The 13,957-nt window shown below is 42.9% G+C and overlaps 1 protein-coding gene across 2 annotated transcripts; it reads right to left on the bottom strand.

The window, feature by feature from the left end:
• Nucleotides 1-72: 72 nt before the first annotated feature.
• On the bottom strand, nucleotides 73-9,983 carry LOC121566899 (28S ribosomal protein S22, mitochondrial). Of its 2 annotated transcripts, none has more exons than XM_041876810.2 (7): nucleotides 9,840-9,983; nucleotides 2,262-2,422; nucleotides 1,933-2,097; nucleotides 1,508-1,735; nucleotides 1,250-1,395; nucleotides 761-869; nucleotides 73-629 (listed from the first exon to the last, which is right to left on the bottom strand). In XM_041876810.2, exons 1-7 carry the CDS (start codon nucleotides 9,964-9,966, stop codon nucleotides 540-542), a joined length of 1,026 nt encoding a protein of 341 aa, XP_041732744.2. In that variant the 5' UTR covers nucleotides 9,967-9,983; the 3' UTR covers nucleotides 73-539. The 2 variants fall into 2 exon arrangements, with proteins under 2 accessions (XP_041732744.2, XP_041732742.2); XM_041876808.2 differs by having other exon boundaries at nucleotides 2,262-2,440.
• Nucleotides 9,984-13,957: the final 3,974 nt, after the last annotated feature.

A 13,957-nucleotide genomic window follows, 5' to 3' on the forward strand; every position in this document is an offset into this window, starting at 1 on the left:
CAGTAAAGATGACAAGTGTTTGTCTGAATCAGGCCATAGGAATAATTCAGATTCAATAAATGAGAGAGAAAGTATATAAACACATTTTTATTTTGTATGTACATAAATCATGATCATTAAAAAGCTTACAGTCAGTTCCAATGTTGAGATACAGTATGATTAAGGTTATGGACAAATGACAAGGTTGAAATGCAGAAGTGAATATCTGCACTGCGTCGTGTGCCCTTCCACCAAATGATAGACTGAAGCTTGGTGCACCCCAATTATGTGCACATTTTGATGCCATTCATTCCAATGGACACTTGGCTTGCAAGTGGTTCATATGAGCTCCATAGTTGAAGGACAAAGTTATTCTCTTTGTTTACTGTAATTGTCCAGTTGATGAAAGTTTGGGTCATGGATAGGCAGGCCATTGGGGATAATGTCACAGCTCCATTGGTTTGTTGTTGTGGGTGTGAGGTGTATGGGACGGTCAGACTGAGCTCTGCTGTGATGTGACAGAGCTCTCCAGTGGTTAGGTATGGTGATGCATGGGACGGTCAGACGGCGCTCTCTGCAGAGGTCTGTTCGTAGGCCTGCAGGGCCAGCTCTATGTATCCTGCCCTCTGGGATTCCCGCTTGGCGTAAATCTGGTGGGGAACAGACACACAGAGGTTAAACAAAGGGTTTACTGGGTATCATGGCTACCAATATGGTGACTGGTGCATCAACCTATCAATCAGGTCCTGAGATGCACTAGTGTCTGCTGATTGGGCCCCACCTTGAGCAGGTCCAGTCCAGAGGCCTGTTGGCTGGAGGCCTCCTGGGCTATCTCACTGTGTGGATGGACCTTGTTGAACAGACCCACCAGACTCACTGCATCCTGCAACCTAGAACAACCAGAACAATAAAGCCAGTGTTAGTGTGGATACTCTGGGCTAACAATGACAGTTATGGTGTTAAATCATTACTTGTTGTCACAATGCCTACAAAACACTGTTATAATATGGCATTTGGAGTCATAAACAGATGGCATGGGGTGTCAGTTTCAATAAAGTTGGAGAAAAACAAGCCTCTAACACAGTGGTTCCCAACCAGGGGTACTAGGACCCCTGGGGGTACTTGAGAAGATTAATGAGACCATAGTCTAACAAGTAAAATGCACATGAGGGGGTACTTCAGGGGTACTCCGGGCAGAGCAAAATTCAGTAGGTGGTACAGTAACCGAAAAAGGTTGGGAGCCACTGCTCTAACATACACGGACACTCACAGGTCTTTCTGCAGCATGTCTATGATGAGTCCGTCCACCCTCCTGGCATTGACCAGGTACCAGACCAGGCCACCAAAATGTCTGGTGGAGCGCAGCAGACCATACTTCCCCATCTTCTCTAGATTCTCATAGGTGGCTGCATGCACCTGGACAACAGAGCACAGCCAATAGGAAGAGGGTTTTACTAACTGCTAATGGGTAATAATAACTGAACAATACATCTGGACAGCCTGTTGAGTGTGAAGGCAGTGCTTTTACCCTGATGTATTCTGAGGAGTCAGGTTCAAACTGGACCTGGCACAGATCCAACACATCCTCATGACGATCCTGGCCAAACACCACCTTCAGGTTCTCCTCCTTGAAGACAGGGGGTGCTGTGAGCCTGCGGCCCCCTTTAGGGAAGTAGACCTGCAGGATCCTGTCTCTCTCCTCCCACGATGCCTTCCTCAGTGTCCCAGTGGGTTCCCGGATCACTATGAACCGCTCCTGGAAACACCAGGAGACAACCATGGAAGAGAGAACAAAATTTGAGTGAGAAGACAAAAAAGAGCACTAATTGTAAATGATAACCAATATTGATGTTGATGGACACAAACCATTACACACTTTGCCTGTGGTGTACTGTATGTTGAATGTAACGTTGGTGGACACAAACAAACACACTCTCTTCCTCTCTCTCCTACCCTGTGCGGTATGTTGAAGGTGATGTCAGTGAAGACGTATTTGGCTGTGTCCATGCCCTCCAGGATCTTGTCCTCAGACAGGACATCGTTGATGGGCTTCCTCTCCGGCAGCACTGGAGGCATCTTCAGCAGCCTCTGGGCCTGCTCCCTGGCACTCTGGGTCGCCTACAACACAAACACTGACACATTAACAAGACTGACACTAGCTGTACAGAGACATAATCTGCCAACTGAAATGTTCAGAATGTTGCAGCAGATGTTGTAGACCCATTCCCTACTCTGCATGACAGACAAACTATCTGCCCTGCTGTGTGTGTGTGTGTCCATACCGCCTTCAGCTGTGCATCGGTCATAAGTTTGTACGTGGGCGGCTTCAGCTCCTGTTTGATGGGTCTGAACACCTTCTCCAGGTCCAAGCCTGTGATTCGGGTTAGGATGTCCTGCACCTCTGCATCCATAAACTGGGGCTTCACATTGGCATCTGGAGAACCTAGAAACAAATGAATGACTTCAGAGATGGATTAAGCTAGCTCTGGTCTCAGATCTGCAAGTACGCCCTGCATCAGAGTTAGTCACACTGCGCATATTGACACAGGAAGTGATCTCACTGATGTCGCAAAACAGGAAGAATGGCGCCAAGTACAAACCAAAGATTGTATGTACAAACCTTCCTCTCCTGAATACAAGCCTTCTAGATACTTTTCATAATTGCACTTATCTTCAACTCCTGGAATGATTGTTACATCATTGTTACATGTTCTCCAAAGAATCTTAAAATGGACTTGGTACTTAAAGATCAGAAATCAAACTTGACGAGAGTGAGGATGAAGATAGATACAGTATCAGTCAAAAGTTTAGACACACCTACTCATTCATTCCAGGGTTTTTCTTTATTTTTACTATTTTCTACATTATAGAATAATAGTGAAGCCATCAAAACTATGAAATAGCAAATATGGAATCATGTAGTAACCAAAAAAGTTAACAAATCAAAATATATTTTATATTTGAGATTCTTCAAATAGCCACCCTTTGCCTTGATGACAGTTTTGCACACTTGGCATTCTCTCAACCAGCTTCATGGGGTAATCACCTGGAATGCATTTCAATTAACAGGTGTGCCTTGTTAAAAGTTAATTTGTGGAATTTCTTTCCTTCTTAATGCGTTTGAGCCAATCAGTTGTGTTGTGACAAGGTAGGGGTAGTATACAGAAGATAGCCCTATTTGGTAAAAGACCAAGTTCACATTATGGTAAGAACAGCTCAAATAAGCAAAGAGAAATGATAGTCCATCATTACTTTAAGACATGAAGGTCAGTCAATCCGGAAAATTTCAAGAACTTTGAAAGTTTCTTCAAGTGCAGTCGGAAAACCATCAAGCGCTATGATGAAACTGGCTCTCATGAGGACCGCCACAGGAAAGGAAGAACCAGAGTTCCCTCTGCTGCAGAGGATAAATTCATTAGAGTTAACTGCACCTCAGATTGCAGCCCAAATAAATGCTTCAGAGTTCAAGTAACAGACACATCTCAACATCAACTGTTCAGAGGAGACTGCGTGAATCAGGCCTTCATGGTCGAATTGCTGCAAAGAAACCACTACTAAAGGACACCAATAAGAAGAAGAGACTTGCTTGGGCCAAGAAACCCGAACAATGGACATTAGACCGGTGGAAATCTGTCCTTTGGTCTGATGAGTCCAAATTTGAGATTTTTGGTTCCAACCGCCGTGTCTTTGTGAGACCCAGAGTAGGTGAATGGATGATCTCTGCATAGTGAGTGCATACATTTTCATACTTTTTTCGTACCCTGGTGTTGCAAGCACCATGCTCTACCAACTGAGCTACATGGGACTTGTTTCTAAACCAATACATGTATTACTAGTAAGACATAATGTGGTATATTGTTTAATTTCAGATTTTTGGTGACCTGAGCCTTTTAACCAAAATATCACAAAAGAGACAGAAATGTTCACCTGCCCCTTTAAGGGCGGGAAGTTACCGTGGTAACGCGACTCAAGAACCTGTGAGATTGAGTGACTAATAGCTGCGTTGTCTTCTCTTCCCTAGAAGTTGAAACTGAAACATTGAAAAACAACCTAGCTTGTAAACAAAACAATGTAATTAGCCAAGGAACACAAGGACAAAGTCTCACTTCAGTAGACTTTCGTTTCAAGTAAATTAGACCAACCTGTGCACTGCCAATCTAAAAATGAATCTTTCACTCAGCTCTTCACGTGCGCACAGGCTCTAGCCAGGCAGTGTTGCAACTCGAGGTGGGATAGGCTATAGGATTTGTAGTGCTTTGACTTTGTGCGATTAATTTACCAGCTATGAAACAAAAAAATGGCAGAAATACTTTGAAAACAGCTACCGCTGCATTTACTTTGCTATAAATGTGATCATACTTGTCTTTTTATTTCCAAATGCTCGCACTGTGGAGCCCTGACCACCCTTCAACGTGGCTGGTGAAATGTACATCTTACCCGGCAATGCCAAAATCTACCCGCATATGGCAGGTGTTAATTGTAGGCCCTGTATTATTATTATTTGTATTATTATTATTTTTATTATTATTATTATTAATTATTATTATAATAAGTCATTTACATTTCTAATTGTCGGAGTGGACATGCTACACTTGTGAGAAAACAATTTTTGTTTATTTCATTCCATTTATGAATTTTGTTAATTTATTAATCGTCTTTTGTTTGAAAAGCTCCTGTCAATGTTGAGTAAGGACGCGGACCTGATTATGCATATAGACGTAGGACTAGTCTACATGGCCAGCGCGCAAATGTAGGCCTACAAATGTGCCCATTTGGGGATGTTTGATAGTATTTCTGATTGTCTTAACTCACCACCACTAATGACCTGTGGAACTTCAAGGTAATTTTTCTTCACCTCAAACAGCAAGTAAACTAAACCTGTTTTTAGAATCAAATGAGAGTGACAATAGTTCCTCAAAAGTATTTTAACAATATTTCCAGCTCTCTCCCTTTCATTAACCACTCGACATTAAAGGCTAAATATAACGCTCTGATCCAGTGGAAACGTCATAGAATGCCTGATTACTTCTTAACCCTTGCACAAATAGCCTACAGCCGTGTCAGTCCTGAGGTCACTGGCCTCGGGACTGACACATTTTATACAATGTTTCAAGTTTGCTAGAGTGAATTTTGAGCGACCCAGTTGATACAATATTTCAAGTTCAAGTTGAGCAATGTTTTTATGTGTTGGCTTTATGTAGTCTATTTTTACATTGTAGGCAATATGTTACTTTTATATAATTTTCATTTAGATAGAATGTAGATTAACCACAGACAATGACTTTGAGATACAAAGACTATTATACTTTAAATGAAACTGTTCTACAAAAATGTGCATATGAAAATCCTAACTGGCATGCAGATCATTAGAAATGGTAGGATAAATTGGCACTCCAAAAGGAAAAGGTGTAGCCTATTACAGGCAACTTCAGGAGCATAATGGCAGAATCTGCCAAGGCCAGCAGCAGTAGGAGGGTCGGGAACAGGTTTTCTTCTTCTGGTTCGGCTATCTTGAGCTCTTCTTCTTCTTCGATGAGGTTTAACGGCAGTTGGCATCCAATAAATGTTGCATTACCGCCACCTACTAGACTGGAGTACAACTCCCTTGTACTTTGCTTGAAAAAAATAAATAAAAAATACCCTACCATCTAACACTATACTCACAAAAAAAGTAAACACCACCCTACTCCACTAATTAAATAAAATGTAGTCCTACTTCAGACCAACAGCCTGAAAGGATGGGACACCACCACTTAACACACCCTGTAACTCTTCTGACGTCAAGTCTCGCAAACCCAAATACCTCTCTGCAGCTGCCACCACAACCTCAATTTTCTGCGACTTATGTTCCATCCCTGCAGTACAGTTGATAACCATTGCTATAAATGCTAAAAATCCAATCTTACTGAAACATACAGTATATCACTTGTTGGTTTATCCCTCTGTACTGGTACAGATCTACTACTCACACCACTCCTCTCAGGATCCCTCCCCTTTGACCCATCTTCCTCTACTTTCTTCACTGCCTCAACATATATGACAACTTCTGCACTACTTTAACCCTGGAAACCTCAACCTGCCTCTCTCGCACGGGACATTTCTGATCCCCAGCCCCATGGGCACCCCTACAATTAACACATACCATTACTTTCCACAAATTCCTTTGTCTCATGCCCTTCTGCACACTTCTCATACCTAGGAACCTCCCTCCTACACACTGCTGCCACATGCCCATAAGCTTGACACCTGTAACAACGTAATGTATTCGGCACAAAAGCTCGTACAGGATAACTTATATATCCTAACATCACTTTGTCGGGCAAAGACTCAACAAAACTCAAAGAACAGACAACGACGCTTCTATTTCACCACTCACGCCACCTGTCTGCATCGCACCAAATGACAAGCACCACAAACACCGGGAATCTTCCCCTTCAGTTGGTCAACTTTTACATTTACCGCTACCCCAGTAATCACTTCTTTCAATGGCGCCCTTTTCTTGAATGCAGAGTGCCTGCTCCCTCTGCCCAGCAGAAACAAACAATTATCACTAGACCACTTCTGGTTACCCTAACGGATTCCAAAGCACCCAACTCTGCTTTCACCCACCCTGAAACCACAAATGGATCAGCCAAAAGGCAAGGGTCCACTATTTCCCAAAACGTCATTACTACTGTCACAGACTCCTCTTTATCCTACCGCAACACTTTACCATTTCAAACAAGCGCGCTCTTCCAACCACCATCTCGCTTCCTTCACCCTCCGATCCCTCATACTACGCCCCCAACATCTGCCGCCCTACTCTATCTTGATCTCTGGCTCCCTCGAGACATTTGTGTGTCTTAATTAGTTAATCAAACCGCCTGCTTAAAGCATCAGACAAGTTCAGTATATATAGCTTAGTTGCATTTATTAAAACACATAGTGTTGAAAAATACACGTTTTAAAATTTCAACCAATCGATTGGTGGAAAGAAAAAACTACTCTTGGTCGACCAAGATTATTTTTTATTTTTTTTCGGGGACAGCCCTAGTAGAAATGAGCTTTAGATGCCCAAAACAATCCTGAGGGAGGACCCCCAGACCCACCGCCAGGTTATGTCCAGAAATCCGTCCATTATGATGTAGCATTGCGATAAAGCCGCTCTCACTACACTGGAAGTTAATAGGAAAATGACTTTTAGATCGCAAAAACGTATATCATTGGTCAGATTTCAATACTGGCCGATGTCATAACGCGGGAGGTTGTCTCCTCTCCAATGAGCCATTGATCATATTGTTGCGATATTCCTACCTCGAGAAATGTGTAATTTAACAGAGGGTCCACCACATTTCTCATATTTGTCTGCCTCTTCAGTCCGGGGTGCATTGCATGTTGCCGTTGCGAATGTCAGACTCCACTCTGCGAGGCACATCGATCTGAAGGTTGAACATGGCGAGATTGTAGACTCCTAAATTGATAGTGCAGTTTGTTCAGGTGATTTTACAGGTAACTAGCTACTCCACATGCTGATATTGATTTTGGTATTATTGTGTGTAACTAAACTCAGCAAAAAAAGAGACGTCCTCTCATGGTCAACTGCGTTTATTTTCAGAAAACTTTAAATATTTGTATGAACATAACAAGATTCAACAACAGACATGAACTGAACAAGTTCCACAGACATATGACTAACAGAAATTGAATAATGTGTCCCTGAACAAAGGGGGGGGGGGTCAAAATCAAAAGTAACAGTCAGTATCTGGTGTGGCCACCAGCTGCATTAGGTACTGCAGTGCATCTCCTCCTCATGGACTGCACCAGATTTGCCAGTTCTTGCTGTGAGATGTTACCCCACTCTTCCACCAAGGCACCTGCAAGTTCCTGGACATTTCTGGGGGGGGAATGGCCCTAGCCCTCACCCTCCGATCCAACAGGTCCTAGACGTGCTCAATGGGATTGAGATCCGGGCTCTTCGCTGGCCATGGCAGATCACTGACATTCCTGTTTTGCAGGAAATCATGCTCAGAACGAGCAGTATGGCTGGTGGCATTGTCATGCTGGAGGGTCATGTCAGGATGAGCCTGCAGGAAGGGTACCACATGAGGGAGGAAAATGTCTTCCCTGTTACGCACAGCGTTGAGATTGCCTGCAATGACAACAAGCTCAGTCCGATGATGCTGTGACACACCGCCCCAGACCATGACGGACCCTCCACCTCCAAATCGATTCCGCTTCAGAGTACAGGCCTTGGTGTAACGCTCATTCCTTCAACGATAAACGCGAATCCGACCATCACCCCTGGTGAGACAAAACTGCAACTCGTCAGTGAAGAGCACTTTTTGCCAGTCCTGTCTGGTCCAGCGACGGTGGATTTGTGCCCATAGGTGACGTTGTTGCCGGTGATGTCTGGTGAGGACCTGCCTTACAACAGGCCTACAAGCCCTCAGTCCAGCCTCTCTCAGCCTATTGCGGACAGTCAGAGCACTGATGGAGGGATTGTGCGTTCCTGGTGTAACTCGGGCAGTTATTGTTGCCATCCTGTACCTGTCCCGCAGGTGTGATGTTCGGATGTACCGATCCTGTGCAGGTGTTGTTACACGTGGTCTGCCACTGCGAGGACGATCAGCTGTCCGTCCTGTCTCCCTGTAGCGCTGTCTTACGGGTCTCACAGTACGGACATTTCAATGTATTGCCCTGGCCACATCTGCAGTCCTCATGCCTCCTTGCAGCATGCCTAAGGCACGTTCACGCAGATGAGCAGGGACCCTGGGCATCTTTCTTTTGGTGTTTTTCAGTCAGTAGAAAGGCCTCTTTAGTGTCCTAAGTTTTCATAACTGTGACCTTAATTGCCTACCGTCTGTAAGCTGTTAGTGTCTTAATGACCGTTCCACAGGTGCATGTTCATTAATTGTTTATGGTTCATTGAACAAGCATGGGAAACAGTGTTTAAACCCTTTACAATGAAGATCTGTGAAGTTATTTAGATCTCTACGAATTATCTTTGAAAGACAAGGTCCTAAAAAAGGGACGTTTCTTTTTTTGTTGACTTTACGTTTGCTTGCTGGCTGGCTAGAGCCGATGGAGAGAGCGTTGCATTGTGGGTTGTGTAGTCAACTTGAGCTGTAACAGATTTCCACAAAGATTGTCACGTTGCTACCAACCTTATTATAATGACAAAATGAAACATTTGTTCGCATAAAATAGTTCTAACATAGGAATTAGTAGTTCTGGGTGGATGTTTCCTTTAAGTTAGCTAGTTAGGGCCATGGTAGCCAGATACAATGTCTGTGACGTTCCAAGTCCGATTGCTGTCACATTCAAAACAACTGGGAACTTCGGGAAAAAACGAGCTCTGACTGGGAAAATCGTTTTGAACGGTCATCCAACTAGGATTTCCAAGTCGGAAAAATCTGGCATCTTTCAAAAATTCCGACTTCCCGACCCAAAGATGACTGACGTCATGATTTGACCTCGTTTTTTTCTGAGTTCCCAGTTGTCTTGAAACCACCAGTACTTTATGCTAAGAAATGCTAATGGGACCTTCAAGACCACTGGGAACTCGTAAAAAAACGAGGTCAAATCATGACGTCAGTGATCTTCGGGTGGGGAAGTCGGACCTCTAGAAAGAGGCCAGAGTTCCCGACTTGGAAATCGTAGTTTTGAACGCGGCATAAATGTACGTTATTGTCAACGTGTGTAAATAGCTTCAAGGATAACAGCTAGCTACTAGTACCATTCAAGTGATTCAGATGCTGAAAAGTGAACGCTAGCTACATTTTCGCATAGGCAGCTAGATAACAATAGCTGCACATGCTACAAGGTCAGTGGTAGAGCTCCCGTTTCTCAGTGTGGCGACAAATTGTAAATAAACGACTTACTGTTGTCAGACGGTGCACTGCACAGCATCCTTCTGCTACATCTGACAAGTATTCGTGTGTTTTGATCGACATTTTTGACCCAAGAATAGCTCCTAAATAGGCACCGCGCTGCACCAAGCGCGGCCATTTTTGTAGTTACCTCATCGATCACAATGACGTGACCTTTACGTTCTAAGTAGAAATGGGGGAATCATGGGAGATGGAGTCTTTCGATTGTGTGAGTGTTTTATGAAGGATGTTCACCAGATGGCGCTAATTGATAATTTATTTTGTGTCCACTTGCAAGTTGTTCATTACATTTTACATTTTAGTCATTTAGCAGACGCTCTTATTCAGAGCGACTTACAGTTAGTGAGTGCATATATTTTTCATGGTTACAGTGGTGATTCTCATGACATTCTGACATGTTGTAAGTACCATAAACATGTATTATGTTTGTCTGACCAATATAGACAGTCTTTTCTCATTACAAAAAAAAAAAAAGAAAAACCCTGGAATGAGTAGGTGTGTCCAAACTGTTGACATTTAGCCATTTAGCAGACACTCTTATCCAGAGCAACTAGGGTTAAGTGCCTTGCTCAACGGCAGATTTGGTCACCTAGTCGGCTCGGGGATTCGAACCAGCGACCTTTCGGTTACTGGCCCAATGCTCTTAACCGCTAGGTTACATGCCATGGAAACACACACACATATTATACATGCATTACATGGATATACAGTACATGAATATGCAGTACATGGAGTTAATTTGTGGAATTTCTTTCCTTCTTAATGCGTTTGAGCCAATCAGTTGTGCTGTGACAAGGTAGGGGTAGTATACAGAAGATAGCCCTATTTGGTAAAAGACCAAGTCCATATTATGGTAAGAACAGCTCAAATAAGCAAAGAGAAACGACAGTCCATCATTACTTTAAGACATGAAGGTCAGTCAATACGGAACATTTTAAGAACTTTGAAAGTTTCTTCAAGTGCAGTCGCAAAACAGGAAGAATGGCGCCAAGTACAAACCAAAGATTGTATGTACAAACCTTCCTCTCCTGAATACAAGCCTTCTAGATACTTTTCATAATTGCACTTATCAATCTTCAACTCCTGGAATGATTGTTACATCATTGTTACATGTTCTCCAAAGAATCTTAAAATGGTACTTAAAGATCAGAAATCAAACTTGACGAGAGTGAGGATGAAGATAGATACAGTACCAGTCAAAAGTTTAGACACACCTACTCATTCATTCCAGGGTTTTTCTTTATTTTTACTATTTTCTACATTATAGAATAATAGTGAAGCCATCAAAACTACGAAATAGCAAATATGGAATCGTGTAGTAACCAAAAAAGTGTTAACAAATCAAAATATATTTTATATTTGAGATTCTTCAAATAGCCACCACTGCCTTGATGACAGTTTTGCACACTCTTGGCATTCGCTCAACCAGCTTCATGGGGTAGTCACCTGGAATGCATTTCAATTAACAGGTGTGCCTTGTTAAAAGTTAATGTGTGGAATTTCTTTCCTTCTTAATGCGTTTGAGCCAATCAGTTGTGTTGTGACAAGGTAGGGGTAGTATACAGAAGATAGCCCTATTTGGTAAAAGATCAAGTCCACATTATGGTAAGAACAGCTCAAATAAGCAAAGAGAAACGATAGTCCATCATTACTTTAAGACATGAAGGTCAGTCAATCCGGAACATTTCAAGAACTTTGAAAGTTTCTTCAAGTGCAGTCGGAAAACCATCAAGCGCTATGATGAAACTGGCTCTCATGAGGACCGCCACAGGAAAGTAAGAACCAGAGTTCCCTCTGCTGCAGAGGATAAATTCATTAGAGTTAACTGCACCTCAGATTGCAGCCCAAATAAATGCTTCAGAGTTCAAGTAACAGACACATCTCAACATCGACTGTTCAGAGGAGACTGCGTGAATCAGGCCTTCATGGTCGAATTGCTGCAAAGAAACCACTACTAAAAGGACACCAATAAGAAGAAGAGACTTGCTTGGGCCAAGAAACACAAGCAATGGACATTTGACCGGTGGAAATCTGTCCTTTGGTCTGATGAGTCCAAATGTGAGATTATTGGTTCCAACCGCAGTGTCTTTGTGAGACGCAGAGTAGGTGAACGGATGATCTCCGCATGTGTGGTTCCCACCGTGAAGCATGGAGGAGGAGGTGTGATGGTGTGGGGGTGCTTGGCTGGTGACACTGTCTGTGATTTATTTAGAATTCAAGGCACACTTAACCAGCATGGCTACCACAGCATTCTGCAGCGATACGCCATCCCATCTGGTTTGCACATAGTGGGACTATCATTTGTTTTTCAACAGGACAATGACCCAAAACACACCTCCAGGCTATGTGAGGGCTATATGACCAAGGAGAGTGATGGAGTGCAGCATCAGATGACCTGGCCTCCACAATCCCCCAACCTCAACCCAATTGAGATGGTTTGGGATGAGTTGGACCGCAGAGTGAAGGAAAAGCAGCCAACAGGTGCTCAGCATATGTGGGAACTCCTTCAAGACTGTTGGAAAAGCATTCCAGGTGAAGCTGGTTGAGCAAATGCCAAGAGTGTGCAAAGCTGTCATCAAGGCAAAGGGTGGCTACTTTGAAGAATCAAAAAAATATATATTTGTATTTGTTTAACACTTTTTTGATTACTAGATGATTCCATATGTGTTATTTCATAGTTTTGATGTCTTCACTATTATTCTGCAATGTAGAAAATAGTCAAAATTAAGAAAAACCCTTGAATGAGTAGGTGTTCTAAAACGTTTGACCGGTAGTATATATATTCCATTTAGATGCCATGGGTGTCAACATGTTGGGGTGCCATGCTCTTTGGGCACCCAGGCTTAAAAAAACAGTCTCTTGCCTTCTCTCTGCATGATAGAACTGTGTCTGATGTAAGAATTCAGATATTCCTATATTCAGCAATTTGGTTGTTTTTCTGCACTGCCTTGTGATGTCTGCCTATCCTTGAGGCAAAGCTTTGAGTCAGAGTACTAGATATTCCTACACCATCATTACAATGTGTTCCTGCATTGTCTGATAGATAGCTGAGAAATCTGTCTGGATGATAGAGAATAAACACAATTTCTCATGCAGACATACAATACACTTTCTCATGCAGACATACAATACACTTTCTCATGCAGACATACAATACACTTTCTCATGCAGACATACAATACACTTTCTCGTGTAGACACCCACAAAAACACAGACACTTAACGTTGCACTTTAGCACAGATTTACTGTGAAACACCTTATGATTTGGTCTGTGAAACATTCTTAATAATAAATGATCGTGGGATAGATTCTAGGGCAATATTTTTGTATGAAAACTTTAAGGACGTCACAAACATTTTGTTAGATAATTATTCATTCTTACCAATAAGTCAGCAACTGATGGGAAAGTTCTATTATGGTAGGCAATTGAATTTTGATTGTGCACTATAGTGTATTCCATAATCCTGAGTGGCGCAGTGGTCCAAGGCACTGCATCGCAGTGCTAACTGTGCCACTAGAGATCCTGGTTCGAATCCAGGCTCTGTCGCAGCCGGCCGCGATCGGGAGACTCATGGGCGGCGCACAATTGGCCCAGCGTTGTCCAGGGTAGGGGAGGGAATGGCCGGCAGGGATGTAGCTCAGTTGATAGAGCATGGCGTTTGCAACACCAGGGTTGTGGCTTCGATTCCCACGGGGGGCCAGTATAAAATATTAAAAATAAAAAATAAAAAATAAAAATGTATTCACTAACTGTAAGTCGCTCTGGATAAGAGCGTCTGCTAAATGACTAAAATGTAAATGTAATAATAAAAGGAGAGATTGAAACCAAAGAGACTCTGTTTTTGGACTGTTGAGAATCTATTCAGAGAGAAAGAATAGGCTAGCTTTGGCAGACATTCTCTGGTCGTCCCTGGTAACATGTAGGAGTGAAGCCTTGATCACTGCTTAGATCTTCTAGAGAGGGATTATGAAAAGACCAGGTGGCTATCTCTCACAGTGAGCCCACGGCACACACACACACTCACAAGCCACCACCATATACAGTCACGTAACCAGAGCTACCTATCTGTACGTCATCATCAAAAACAGCATGTGTCACACATAAATCC

The sequence above is a fragment of the Coregonus clupeaformis genome, chromosome 5 (assembly GCF_020615455.1).
Source record: "Coregonus clupeaformis isolate EN_2021a chromosome 5, ASM2061545v1, whole genome shotgun sequence".
Classification (NCBI taxonomy): domain Eukaryota; kingdom Metazoa; phylum Chordata; class Actinopteri; order Salmoniformes; family Salmonidae; genus Coregonus; species Coregonus clupeaformis.

Bases quoted from the DNA above. Each gene is read 5' to 3' on its own strand.
- LOC121566899 (XM_041876808.2), bottom strand. From the start codon at position 9,966: ATGGCCGCGCTTGGTGCAGCGCGGTGCCTATTTAGGAGCTATTCTTGG. The intron at 2,441-9,839 runs GTAAGTCGTTTA...CCATCTCTGAAG, and splicing joins CAGTGCACCGTCTGACAACA to TCATTCATTTGTTTCTAGGT. The intron at 870-1,249 runs GTGAGTGTCCGT...TGGTTGTTCTAG, and splicing joins GACATGCTGCAGAAAGACCT to GTTGCAGGATGCAGTGAGTC.